At 49.2% G+C, this 12408-nt stretch overlaps 1 protein-coding gene across 1 annotated transcript; it reads right to left on the reverse strand.

Annotated features, from left to right (window-relative positions):
• Positions 1-11036: 11036 nt before the first annotated feature.
• Positions 11037-11603, reverse strand: LOC136468087 (uncharacterized). Its single transcript, XM_066466958.1, has one exon. It carries the CDS (start codon positions 11601-11603, stop codon positions 11037-11039), a length of 567 nt encoding a protein of 188 aa, XP_066323055.1.
• Positions 11604-12408: the final 805 nt, after the last annotated feature.

A 12408-nucleotide genomic window follows, 5' to 3' on the forward strand; every position in this document is an offset into this window, starting at 1 on the left:
GGACGCCCCCGGCTGGGATAGTGGAACGAGCTAGCAACTGAACAGCACAGCACAGGGAGAAAAAATTCGATAAGAACTGGTATACTGCTATACTGCTATACGGCATACGGTGTGATTATCCGATGGTTAACCGTCCTGGGCGCGTGTGGTTTGCGTCAGCAGATACGTGACGGCTTCAGCTGAGTACTGCTATGCTATACCGGCATACAGTCTCATCGGCTGATGATTAGCCTGGCCAATCACTAACCTGAGCAGTCACTAGTCCTCGTACATACTTAACGTAAACCGTCCTGGGCGTGTGGTTCGCGTCAGCAGATGCGTGACGACTTGTGACATATAGAAGGGAGAGGTACGGTCAATTCCAAGAGATTTGGCAGGGTGGGTTTTTGGGCAGTGGCTCGCGGCCTGCCTGAGCCTGACCGATCAAAATCAAACCCGCGCACGTTATTGCTCGGGTCTGGATGGCTTGCCGGGTTCGACTTGGACCTCGCCACTTCACCGGCCGGCGTACGACTGCCCGCGCGGCGACCCATGCCGCGCCGATCGAAAAGGCTTTCCACTACCTGCCGGTTCCGTTGGAAGTCACGGGTCGGCGGCCCTGTAGATTTCGTCAGGACGCCGCTGGGCGCTGGCTGCCCACCTGCCGTGTGCCGTGTGCTCGGCGCCCGCGCGGCTCCCGTCCAACGCCGGCATACCGAACATAACGGCCGCGGATGGATGCGTCCATCCAATCCAAAATCCCAAGCCGGGACCCGGCCGCAGCCGTGTCGTGACTCGTCATGCGGGCGGGCGTCACGTGCGCGATGCGCGGGAGAAGTCAGCGGCGCGCGGTTGCGCAACTGCACGGAATTCCTCGCCCGCACGGATCCTCTTGCCAATTTGCAGGGGACAAGTGTCGGAGTAGGCTATTCCGGAGAAGACAGGCCCGCCCAATTCAATCAGGTCCTAAGCGTTTTGTTTAGCTTTCGTGCGTCCTTTCAGGATCTCAGTGTAGGCAGTGTTTAGAACAAACGTGATTCTTTTTTTTTCTTCTGTTTGTGCGTTCTTTCTGTGAAAATAAACCTGTGAAAACCTTGCGTAATTCTTATGAAATTCCCGCGTTCCAAACAAGTCCGTATGGTTTCTTACTGAACTCTTCTAGCTTATTATTAGTTTCCTTACATAATTGATTAAACTTTTCTTTTCCTTGCCAAAAAAGGATTAAACTTCTCTTTTCTTCTATAAATATATCTTTCTTTACATATTAGTCTCTCTTCCCTTGCATAAATAAGCACGCAATAAGAGTTCTGACTAATCACCTCTTATGTTTCTATTTTGTAGAATGTATGTAAACTGCGACAAAACTTGCTTGTCAACCAAAAAAAACTATGACAATACTGATCATGTTTATCTTAGAGCATTTGCAATCTTAAACGCAACCGACAACAAAACTTGCTTGTCAACCAAAAAAAACCCTATAACAATAATGTCGTGTTTATCTTAGAGCATTTGAAATCCAAAACGCAACCAACTATACTACGTTACACGTTTATGGTGCGCGCCAGTATCTGCCTCGTAGGTTTGGCATAAAATTATGAAAAAGGGTAGCAATCTACTCTCTCGCTTCACAACAAGATATCATCTAACATAAGATTTACTCAAACCTTAAAAACCACCCTATCCGTCCCCAAATAAATTAATTTTTAGAATTATTTCAAGTCAAATTTGTATCTCCTATAAAGCTAATACCCACTACAACATACAAGTCATCCACATCACCCCCTAACTATCCACATCATCTACACTAATAATCATGTCATCCCACTAATTTTTTAACATCTTAATACAAGCTATCAACATCATCTCCAGTTAATTTCATTCAAAATCCTTAGCAATCCCCGCGGCAACGCGCGCTGTATCTTCTAGTTTTGTTATGTTTAACTGGACTCGTAGGGAAAAAAGCACAAATATTTGTGTTACCAAATAAACATATTATAAAAATATAGTTTATGATGTATCTATTGACACTGATTTGGTGCCATAAATCTTGGCGGTCTTTTGTGTAAATTCAGTCAAACTTAAAAAAGTTGACTTCAGACATCTCTAGGCATTTATTTATTTAGGGACATAGGAAGTACTAAATGATTTAAGAGGAAATTGTCTGCTAGATATCGAAAGTGGTGGTCATTTGTTGGCGGACACCCACTTTAGAGCATTTTTTTAGAAGACACTCTGGTTCATTGAAATTAGGCCACAGGACACCGTGGGCCGATTTCAGCCGGTTGAGGAGAGAGACAATTTCGTTTTGGACATCCGGTGCCCCTGAGCCACTTGGGTCCGCCCCCAACCTGGTCAGCCCATAAGAACCGTCCCCGACCCGACGTCGAACACCCCCCCGGAGGCCGCCACCTCGACCATCTCTGTCACCTCTATGTCCCTCCATCTGCCCTGCCTTAGGACGTGGCCTAGTCGGTCAAGATAGCTGTCAACCCAGTGCGGGTTCCTGGACCGCCGGAGGACTGCGACGACACGGTGGATGCCTCCGAGGAGGATGAGTCGCGGTGACGACTGTCGGACGCTGCGTCGCTCTAGAACTCGATCCAGCGCGGCGCCTTGCCGCCACAGGCCGCGTCGAGGCTGCGGCGCGTGCACGACGTGGCGGCGCCGGCGTGCTATTGTGGCGACAGCGGCGCCACCGACAACGGTGGCGCCCGTGGGTCCAGCGACTAGAAGCAGGCGTCGCGGGTGAAGAAGTGGAGGAGGTCGAGGCCGCAACAGAGGACGTGGTCGTCGGTGACGAAAAACACCAGGTTCCCCCTGAGGCAGGGGCGGCAGGGCAGTAAGCAGCGGCACGGGCCAGCCGCAGCGTGCGGTCGGTGTCGACAGGGCGTGCGCCCCAGCACGGGCCGCGCGGGCACTGGCGCGCAGCTCCACTGCGCCACGGGCAACTGCGGCGGGCGGCTTTAGTGCGGCGGCCTCAGCGGCGCGGCGCGCCGCAACGCTGGCGTAGGTGAACCTCCACCATGGCAACGGCAACAACGACCAGACCTCGTACGGGTGAGGAAGCTAGAGGCGACGATGGTGCAGGCGAGGACGTCGTCTTCGGTCCCAGCCAGCTTCCCCGCGTCCTTTCCCTCCTCTGCTGGATTAGCGTTGCCCAAAGCTCCCAATAGGATCCATAGGCGTTGGATCTAGACCGCTCTTCCAGCTGCTCACCTCCTAGCTGCTCGCTTCCACGCTCGCGCCCACGCCCACGCCGCCTCCTATTCCACCGTGGAAGACGTGCTCGTCTCCCGGCTTCGCCTAGGCTCCGTGGCTCGTTCCCCTGCTTCCACTGCGCAACGCGGTTCTTACGTGGTCCAACCAGACCGGGTTGGGGGCGGACCCAAGTGTGGCTTAGGGGCATCGGATGTCCAAAACAAAATTGTCTCTCTCCTCAACCGGCTGAAACCGACCCGCGGTGTCTTGTGGCCTAATTTCAACGAACCAGAGTGTCTTCTAGTAAAATACTCCAAAGTGGGTGTCCACTAGCAAATGACCATCACTTTAGATGTCCAACAGATAATTTCCCCATGATATAACAGTCTATATTTAATTGAAGAGTCCACACCAAATACAACAAATAAACAAATAAATTTGAAAATAACAATCTACATCTATACATGATTAGTTGGAGCATCCTAACACCTTACTTATTTTAAATGTTGTCTTTCTTTATGTTATATATTGTGCATCTAAGTTTATATAGAAGTTATTTAACAACATTTTTTCATAAACTAATTTATACACTTTATATCAAAACCTTAACCCTGACTAGTATATGTAAGATATGATGCGATGTCACTTGTGAGATATAGGATTGCTATGTGAGTTAAAGAAAGATTTGATAGAATTCTTGGACCTCTATGTGCAGATCTAGTGGGTAAATACTTAGATGAAAAACTTGATGATGTACCTCACTAAACCGTGTCGCGGCCGAGGCGCCGGTGACATAGTAGCCACAGTGGGTCGGAGTAGAGGTAGTCGTGACGCGCTCGCTAGGTCATCGTAGGTAGCAGCAGTGCAGGCGCGGTGCTGTGGCGACGGTGAAGGCGATGGAGCTTTTCGTCGCTTACAACGCCCCTCTCGATCGGTCTAGGGTTAGGAACTTCGATGGGGCGCTAGCAGCTACAGTGAACCTCATGTCTCGAGCCCCAGCTCCCACCTCCTTTACATAGCGCTGCGCGACGGTGGCCCACCAGCCAGGAGAGCGGCTGGGTGCTCCCGATCAGGGCGCCAGTCAAGGGCCCAATTGGCTGTTGGGCCAAATTAGTGGAGATCAACCTAACATTCTTTCCCTTGATCTCACCTTATGACTTATACTTAACTTACTTTATCTTTTTCTCATTTCATCACAGATCGGTACATAGAGCGTGCCTCACCATCATGGTCAGTTGCCATTAGATTTAATAGCTACAATGCACCTCTCTGTTTTGAAACCGATTCTCAACTAGACCCTCAGTATCCAGAAATCATAGGCTTTTCTATAAACCCATGTTGACTGTGTCTTCTCTAAACGCACTGGGTGGTTAGCTCTTGGTAAGCGGATCCACAAGTACTTGCTTGGTACTCATATGCTCAATGCTTTCAAAATGATTCTGGATTTTCTCCTTTACAGCATATAACTTAATGTTAATGTGTTTGGCAGCACACTTGACCTGTTGTCTTAGGAGTTAACTACTTTAAATGGTTATTGCTGTTGTCTACCATTGTTAAATCTGGGTACATATTCCCTTAACAACCTTTTGCCTGTTCCTTACACCTCATGTCAAGCTATACTATGGTATGCATCACTGATGACACCACAACTGTTTCTTTGGAGCTTTTGCACAATAATGCTCCAGCTGTGAGTGTTAGCAAGTACTATGAATTTCACTACACATCTTGCTAAGACTTAACATTTGTACCCTCAACTATTTAAGAGTACTTGTTCTTTCTTACTCTGCATGACGCCTATGATACTTTGCAAAATTGCAAGACATTCTCAACTCTATTCCAGTGATCTATATCTGGACTGGACTTCTACCAAAATATCTCGGATACATAAACTATGTCAGGGTAAGTTCTTACTTGTACTTGTACACTCATCAAGCTTCCAACAACTGAAGCATATGGAACCATGTTCATTTGATTGATCTTATATCGGTTCCTAGAACACTTAAAGTTCCCAAATCTATTACCGTTAACTATAGGGGCAGGCGTAGGCTTACTCGCATGCATACTTTATTTCTTTAGAATCTTTTCTAAGTATGCCTTTGCGATAGTCCTAATACCCCATTTTCTTCTATCTTGGTGAATTTCGATTCCTAGAACCAATGACGCTTCACCAAGATCATTCGCATTGAAACTTGAGGACAAAACATCTTTTCCAATGATAGATTAGCATCACTACTAGTGAGTAGAATGCCATCTATTCACAGGATGTGGAAAATGAATTTCCATTCTTGAACTTTGCATAAATGCTATTGTCTTTCTCATTTTCTTTAAAACCCAAACTTTCTTATTGTTTTCATCAACTTCAAATACTACTGTCTAGAGACTTACTTTTAACCCATAAATGGATTTCTACATGCGGCATCCCATACATTTTTTTCTTCCACGACAGAACCTTTGGGTTGTGCTATGTTAACATTTTCATATAAATCCCCGTTGAGAAATGTCGTCTTTACATCCATCTGATGTAACTCTAAATCATAATATGCCAATAACACCATTATGATTCTAAAAAAAATCCTTGCATGAGACTAGAGAGAAAACTCTCATCGTAATCTATTCATTCTCTTTGCGTAAAGTATTTTGCTAAAAGTCGTGCTTTATATCTTTCTACATTCCCTTTGGAGTCATGTTTTGTGTTGTAGACCCTTTTACAGCTTACTTGTCGATGCAGAAAGTGACCAACAAGTAAATATTTGTAGTTTTGCCGTACGTTGTGATCAGAGGTGGCCTAGCACTCAATGACATAGGGTTTATACTGGTTCAGGCAACGTGACCTACGTCCAGTTTGAGTCGGTCGGTGACTTTATTCCTGAGCCCAGGTGCTTGAAGTTTGCAGTGGGGTTACAAAAGAGAAGGAGAAAGATGAGGTGCATGAGAGGTCTGGTCGGCTCCGGTCAGAAGGTCCAAGAGCAATAGGAGCTCCTCTATGAGCTAAGTGTTCAAGCGTGTGCTTCAGGTCCGAACCTGGCGGTTCTATGGTTGTGAGCTAGTGAACTTGATCGATCTGGATTACCTTGTATGAACTTGAATCAATTTAGTCTCTTGGGAGAGAGTGCATCCCCTTTTATAGATGAAGGGGATGGCCTTACAAGTGAGAGGAAGAGAGTTCGTATGCTTCTAAGTCTTGTTGCCCACACCGGTGGGTACAGGAGAATGGTAGGCGCCCACAACATTGTTGGATGTCAGTTGTATGTGGGAGGTTACGTCATCTTGTTTTGGGTATGGCAGATGTCAACACCTGCATGTACTATTGATCCCTAGAGGCATGTGAGGAGTTTCACCATGTTCACTTTGTATGGTAAATCCCGACACCCACAACACTGTCGATGCCCAGAGGCATGTGGGGGGCCTTACCATATGTGAGTTAACGACGCCCACAATACTGTAGAGGAAAATGTCGGCACCTACAATACTATTTGTGTCAGGGCGGTTGTAGAGTATTGTTCCTATAGGTGATAGGGTACGGTCCCTGGTATCATGGTTTGACTTGAGCGCCTTGCCTTGCTTTCTCCATTTGTTCCCTGGTCCCTTTCGGGCGGGCGTCCCCGATCGGTTGGTCCCAATCGGCTTTGGTTGCGTTAGTCGGAGAAGAGCAGTGAGCAGGGTCTTTACATACCCCGGTTGGAGACGTGGGGTCAGAGTTGGAGGTATTGCTTTGCCAGGCCTTCTGGTCTGAGAGACCATCCGGAGGCGCTGGAGACCGAAGTGAGCGCTCCAGTCGGAGAGGTGGGCCGAAGTCGACAAGCGGGCGCTGTTTCTCCTTGGCCTGACCTTCTGGTTAGTAACTGGACTGCCCTTCTAGCCTGTTGTTTTAGACACTTGGGCCAGCCCATGAGTTGCGCACTGTCTACTTGGGCCAAGCCTTTGCGAGGAAGCTGGTCCGCGAGGGACCCTGGGTTTATGAACCCGATAGGAGCCCCTGAGCCCCCAGGCGATTCGGGTAGAATTGTCTAGGGTTTTTTTGTCTCGACGGTGGGTGCGCGTGAGCGCACCCATGGGTGTAGCCCCCGAGCCCCCGGGCGGTTCGAGCAGAACCGTCTGGGGGTTTTCCGTGTTGCCAGTGAGGGAGGGTTTTGTTTCATTGGTGGGTGCGCGCGAGCGCACTCACGGATGTAGCCCCCAAGCCCTCGGGTGGTTCGGGCAGAACCGTCTAGGGGGTGTTTGTTTAGTGGGTGTATGTGCATGTTTTTCAATCAAGATGGAGTCATCGACCAAGGCATCGTTGCGTAGCCGAGGCAGTTAGTTTCGAGGCATTGGGTGAGACGGAGCTTGTGGGTCCTGGCGTCAGTGCGCATCATGGGACCAGGCAAGGCAGTTAATCTTAGGGACCTGACGAGGTAGAGCTCTTAGATCCTAGCGTCGGTGCGCGCTGTGGAGCTGAGGTAGTTATTTTTTGGGATCCGGTGAGGCGATAAGGCGGTGCTCGTGGATCCTAGCGTTGGTGCAGCCCACGTAGCCAAGGTAGTTAGTTAGTTAGTTTAGGGATTAGGCGAGGCGGTAAGGCGGTGCTCGCGGATCCTAGCATCACTGTAGCCCACACAGCCGACGCAGTTAGTTTGTTAGTTTAGGGATCGGGCGATGCGGCAAGGCGGTGCTCGCGGATCCTGGTGTCGGTGCAACCCACGCAGCCGAGGCAGTTAGTTAGTTTAGTGATTGGGTGAGGCGGCAAGGCGGTGCTCACGGATCCTGCGTCGGTGCAGCCTGCTCTGCCGAGGTAGTTAGTTAGTTTAGGGATTGGGCGAGGCAACAAGGTGGTGCTCGTGGATCCTGGTGTTGGTGCAGCCCGCGCAGTCAAGGCAGTTAGTTTAGGGATCGGTTGAGACGGAGCTCGCTGATCCTGGCGTCAGTGCGCGCTGTGGGATCGGGCGAGTCAAAGTCATGGATCCTGATGGGGCGAGTTCAGGGTCGTAGACCCTGGCGTTTTGTGTCTTAAGCCCCTGAGCCCTGTTGGGCCTTAGTAGGGGTCAGTGTGAGTAGTGTGCGTTACCTTGTCCTCGGTTCCTCACAACCAGAGGGGCTGAGTTTTGTTGCTTGTCCCGATCGCTCGGGCTTGAGTGACGCGCTCGGTGAGTTCGCTAACGGGTATGATCGAGTGGAATCTGGGTCCGTTGTTCGTGATGGGGTTAGCATAGCCCTCTTGTGATATTCCACTGCTACTTTACCTACAACTCGATAGATACCTGGGTCATTCCAGAGACCAATCTGGGTGGCCTAATGGCCTCCCCTTGATGGAGATTATGTGGGCTTAGCAAGAGGTTCAAGATCGAACGAGAAGGTTGAGATGACCCTGTCTGCCAGACTGGACGAAGGCCGCATGGGGCTCATCTGTGTTTTTCTCCCCTAGCTCTGTTGTTGCTTATGTCGAATGAGGCAACTACCACTTTGTGACGCAACACGGAGCATTGTGATGTATTTTGCTGCACGTGCGATGCTTAGTTCTCGAGCCCCCGGCAGTTTAGAGCCCGAATCATCCGGAAGTCACGGGCGTATGGAATGAATGCGTGTTTGGATGTATGAAATGATTATATAGAAATAGAGGGGGTTTGGTAGTGTTACCTTGATGACCCGAGTGATGGGGTTTGGAGAGCTCCAGTCAAAAATGTCCGACCGGCACCCGTGCTCGTCGTTCGTGACGGAGTCGGCATAGCCTACATGGGGCATCCCTTCACTCCCTACCTGTCTCTCGGTGTGTTTCTTGTATCAATGAATACATCAGTACTATTTTTTGATAGAAATCACTATCCATTCCTTGTTTTTATCCTAGCATATCTTTTGTTTTTTGTCCTTTCTTTTTTGTACCTACCCGTTAGTTCCATAGGTTGTAGCTTTTTTAAGAGCCTAGGCATGGCCCGTGGGGCTTGGTTGCTTGTAACCATAGGTCGTGGCGGGGTGCGTTCGGTTAGGAGTAAGAACAAAAGTTACATAGGGCAATCAAAGTAAAAGGAATGTGCTTATGGAGCCCCCGAGCGACCCAGGCTGAAAGTGTTTGGGCTGGGGTGCTTTACAGGAGCAAGTGTTGACTTCGTTGGCGATGCATCATCCGAACCTAGACTTCGCTACTATCTACAACGGGTATGCTGATGGCTTGAGCATGGAGGACATCCAATCAATCAGGGAGAGCTTGCTGCCGCACACAAGGTTAGGGGCAGAGCAAATCTCTACTCAGTGGGTGATGGTCGTCCGCCATGAAGACATGGCCAGAAGCATGCGTGGGGAGGACGTTGCCTAGCCTATGGATGGCACGGAGCCTGGGTCGGAGGTGGACATCACCCCGGCATTGACCGAGCCAAATGTTGTGCCACCGGGGAGTTAGCAGCCCGCACCTTCACCGGTCGCACCGACAGTAGATGCCGCCGAGCCAGCCCAATAGCTTGTAAAATATAAGTAGTTTAGTGAACGTAAAAATTTTAAGTTCATGGGGGAGCCCCCATGTAAACGTTCCTATGTGCTTAATGACTACAATTGGTTCCATTTTCTATGATGGAGTCGGTCAATTCAGAGAAGCTTGTTCCCTTTTGTTCCTTAGTTTTCCCTTAGCATAATTTTATTTTTTATTCTTTCTTTCTCATACCTACCCGTTTGTCCCGTACGCTGCAACCTTGGGAGCCCGGGGCATGGCCCGTGAGGCTCAGCTGCTCATAACCATAGGAAAAGGCAGGGTGCGATCGGTCGAAATGTTTTAAAGTAAAGCTACGTAAGGCAAATTAAAGGAACGAGCTACCCTTTTGTTTGGGTAAGGAGGAGTTTCACCATATGATAGTAAACAAAAAAGAGAGATAGTAGTGTATCCTTGTGTAGCCCCCAAGCGACCTAGGCCGAAAGTGTTTGGGTCGGGGCGCTTTTATAGGAGCAAACATTAAGTAAACAATGGTAAGACTGAATTTGGGGGGGGGGGGGAACAACGTAGCTGTTCAATGTTCCAAGTGTTGGTGAGAACATTACCATTGTTGTCCTCCAGTCAGTAGGCGCCCGGTCGGATCACTTCGGTTACCGTGTAGGGTCCTTCCCATGGTGGAGAAAGTTTTTGTGTTTTTTGTTGACTATGTCCTCTTGAGTACGAGATCGCCAACCTCGAGGATCCTCCCCCTGATCCTCCTTTTGTGGTACCTACGGAGAGTTTGCGAATGTCACGGCCAAGTTTGCGATTAGGTCATGAGCCATTTTGATCACTATGTCATCAATATAGAAGGCGATCATTGGTCTTGGCCAATCGACCTGATCAGGCTGATCGAGCGGGTTGATTTGGTCAGTGAAGTATTGCTGCATGCACCTTTGGTAGGTGGCGCCAGCATTTTTAGGCCAAAAGGCATGGTTACATAGCAGTACGAACCATATGGGGTGATGAACGAGGTTGCGAGCTGATCGCACTCTTTCATCGCGATCTGGTGATAGCCTGAGTAGGCATCCTGAAAGGAGAGGATCTCGCAACCTAAGGTGGAGTCAATTATCAGGTCTATGCATGACAAAGGAAAGTGATCCTTTGGACATGCTTTGTTGAGGCCAGTATAATCGATGCACATTCTCTATTTCCCAATCTTCTTTTTAACAAGAATGGGATTGGCAAGCCGGTCGGAGTGGAGAACTTCTCAAATAAATCCGGCTACCAGGAGTTTGGCGATTTCTTTGCCTATGGCCTTGCGCCTTTCATCGTCAAAATGGTGGAGGTGTTGCTTTGCGAGCTTTGAGCCCAGGATGAGGCGCGGCGCGTGTTCGGCGATGTCCCACAGTATGCCCGGTTTGTCGGATGGCTTCCATGCGAAGGCATCATGATTGGTGTGCAGGAAATCGATGTGCTCGCATTCCTATTTGGCCAGGAGCCGGGTCCTGATCCGCACCATTTTGGTTGGGTCGGTGGGGTCGATTCCCACCGCTTTGGTTTCCTTGAGCTGGTGGAAGGCCATCGAGGAGTTTGGTTTGTTACAGTCTGGGGTTGCTGGGGTCGGTGACTCCCTGAGCCGCGGAAGCTCAGACGAGTTGATGACCATGGTGGCGAGCTTGAAATGCTCGTGGTTGCACATGAAGGCATGTGAGAAGGCACTGCTCACGGTGATGACGTCGTTTGGTCCCAGCATCTTTAGCCTAAGGTTGGTGTAGTTGGGGATTGCCATGAATTTTGCGTAGCATGGCCTCCCCAAGATGGCGTGGTAGGACCCTGGGAAGTCCACCACTTCGAAGGTGAGGACCTCCGAGCGGAAGTTGGCTCGGTTGCCAAACATGACAAGCAGGTCGATTTGCCTAAGCAGGTATGCCCATGCTCCCGGGAAAACCCTGTGGAAGGGAGAGCCCACTAGGCGGAGTTCTGACCGGGGGATGTGCATGGCGTCGAGGGTGTCGACGTAGAGGATGTTGAGGCTACTGCCTCCATCCATTAGCACCTTGGTGAGGCACTTCTTGCGGATGATGGGGTCGACGACGAGCGGGTAACGTTGAAAGGATCAAGATGCCCAAGAGGGGGGAGTGAATTGGGCTAATTCTAAAATTCTTCGCAATAATTAAACCCTACGCTTTGCCCAATTAACCCCTTTGTGCCTAGAAAGTGTTTCTATTAATCTATCGCACAAAAGTTTAGCAACCTATGTTCCAATCCTACTCTAGCATGGCAATTCTATGAATGTAAATAATAAGAATTGAATTGCTTTATGTAAATGCTCAAAGTAAAGAGAGAAGGAGGAACACAACGATGATTTACTGAGGTATCAGAGAGTCGCTACTCCCCACTAATCCTTATTAGAGCACCCACACAAGGGTGTAGCTCCCCCTTGATCCGCTCAAGGATCAAGTGCTCTCTATGGGTTGATTCTTTGACACTCCGTCACGGTAAATCACCCACAACTGCTCACAACTCGAGTTGGGTCATCCACAAGCTCCGTCGGATGATCACCAAACTCCCAATCACCACCAAGCCGTCCAGGTGATGGCAATCACCAAGAGTAACAAGCATGAACTCTCACTTGACCACAACAAGCCTAATGAGAAGGGTGGATGCACACTTTGCTACTCTTACTTTCACTAATGAGGGCTCTCTCTGGGATTCTCAAATCACAATCACCTCACTTGGACCTTGCTCTTCTTGGCACTCTCAAGAGTGTTTCTTAGCTGTTGGAATGAGCAAAAGTACCCCCTCACACGAATGGAGGAAGAATTTATAACCTTGGTTGAAAAACAAACCGTTAT

Source organism: Miscanthus floridulus, chromosome 1 (assembly GCF_019320115.1).
Source record: "Miscanthus floridulus cultivar M001 chromosome 1, ASM1932011v1, whole genome shotgun sequence".
NCBI classification, from domain to species: Eukaryota; Viridiplantae; Streptophyta; class Magnoliopsida; order Poales; family Poaceae; genus Miscanthus; species Miscanthus floridulus.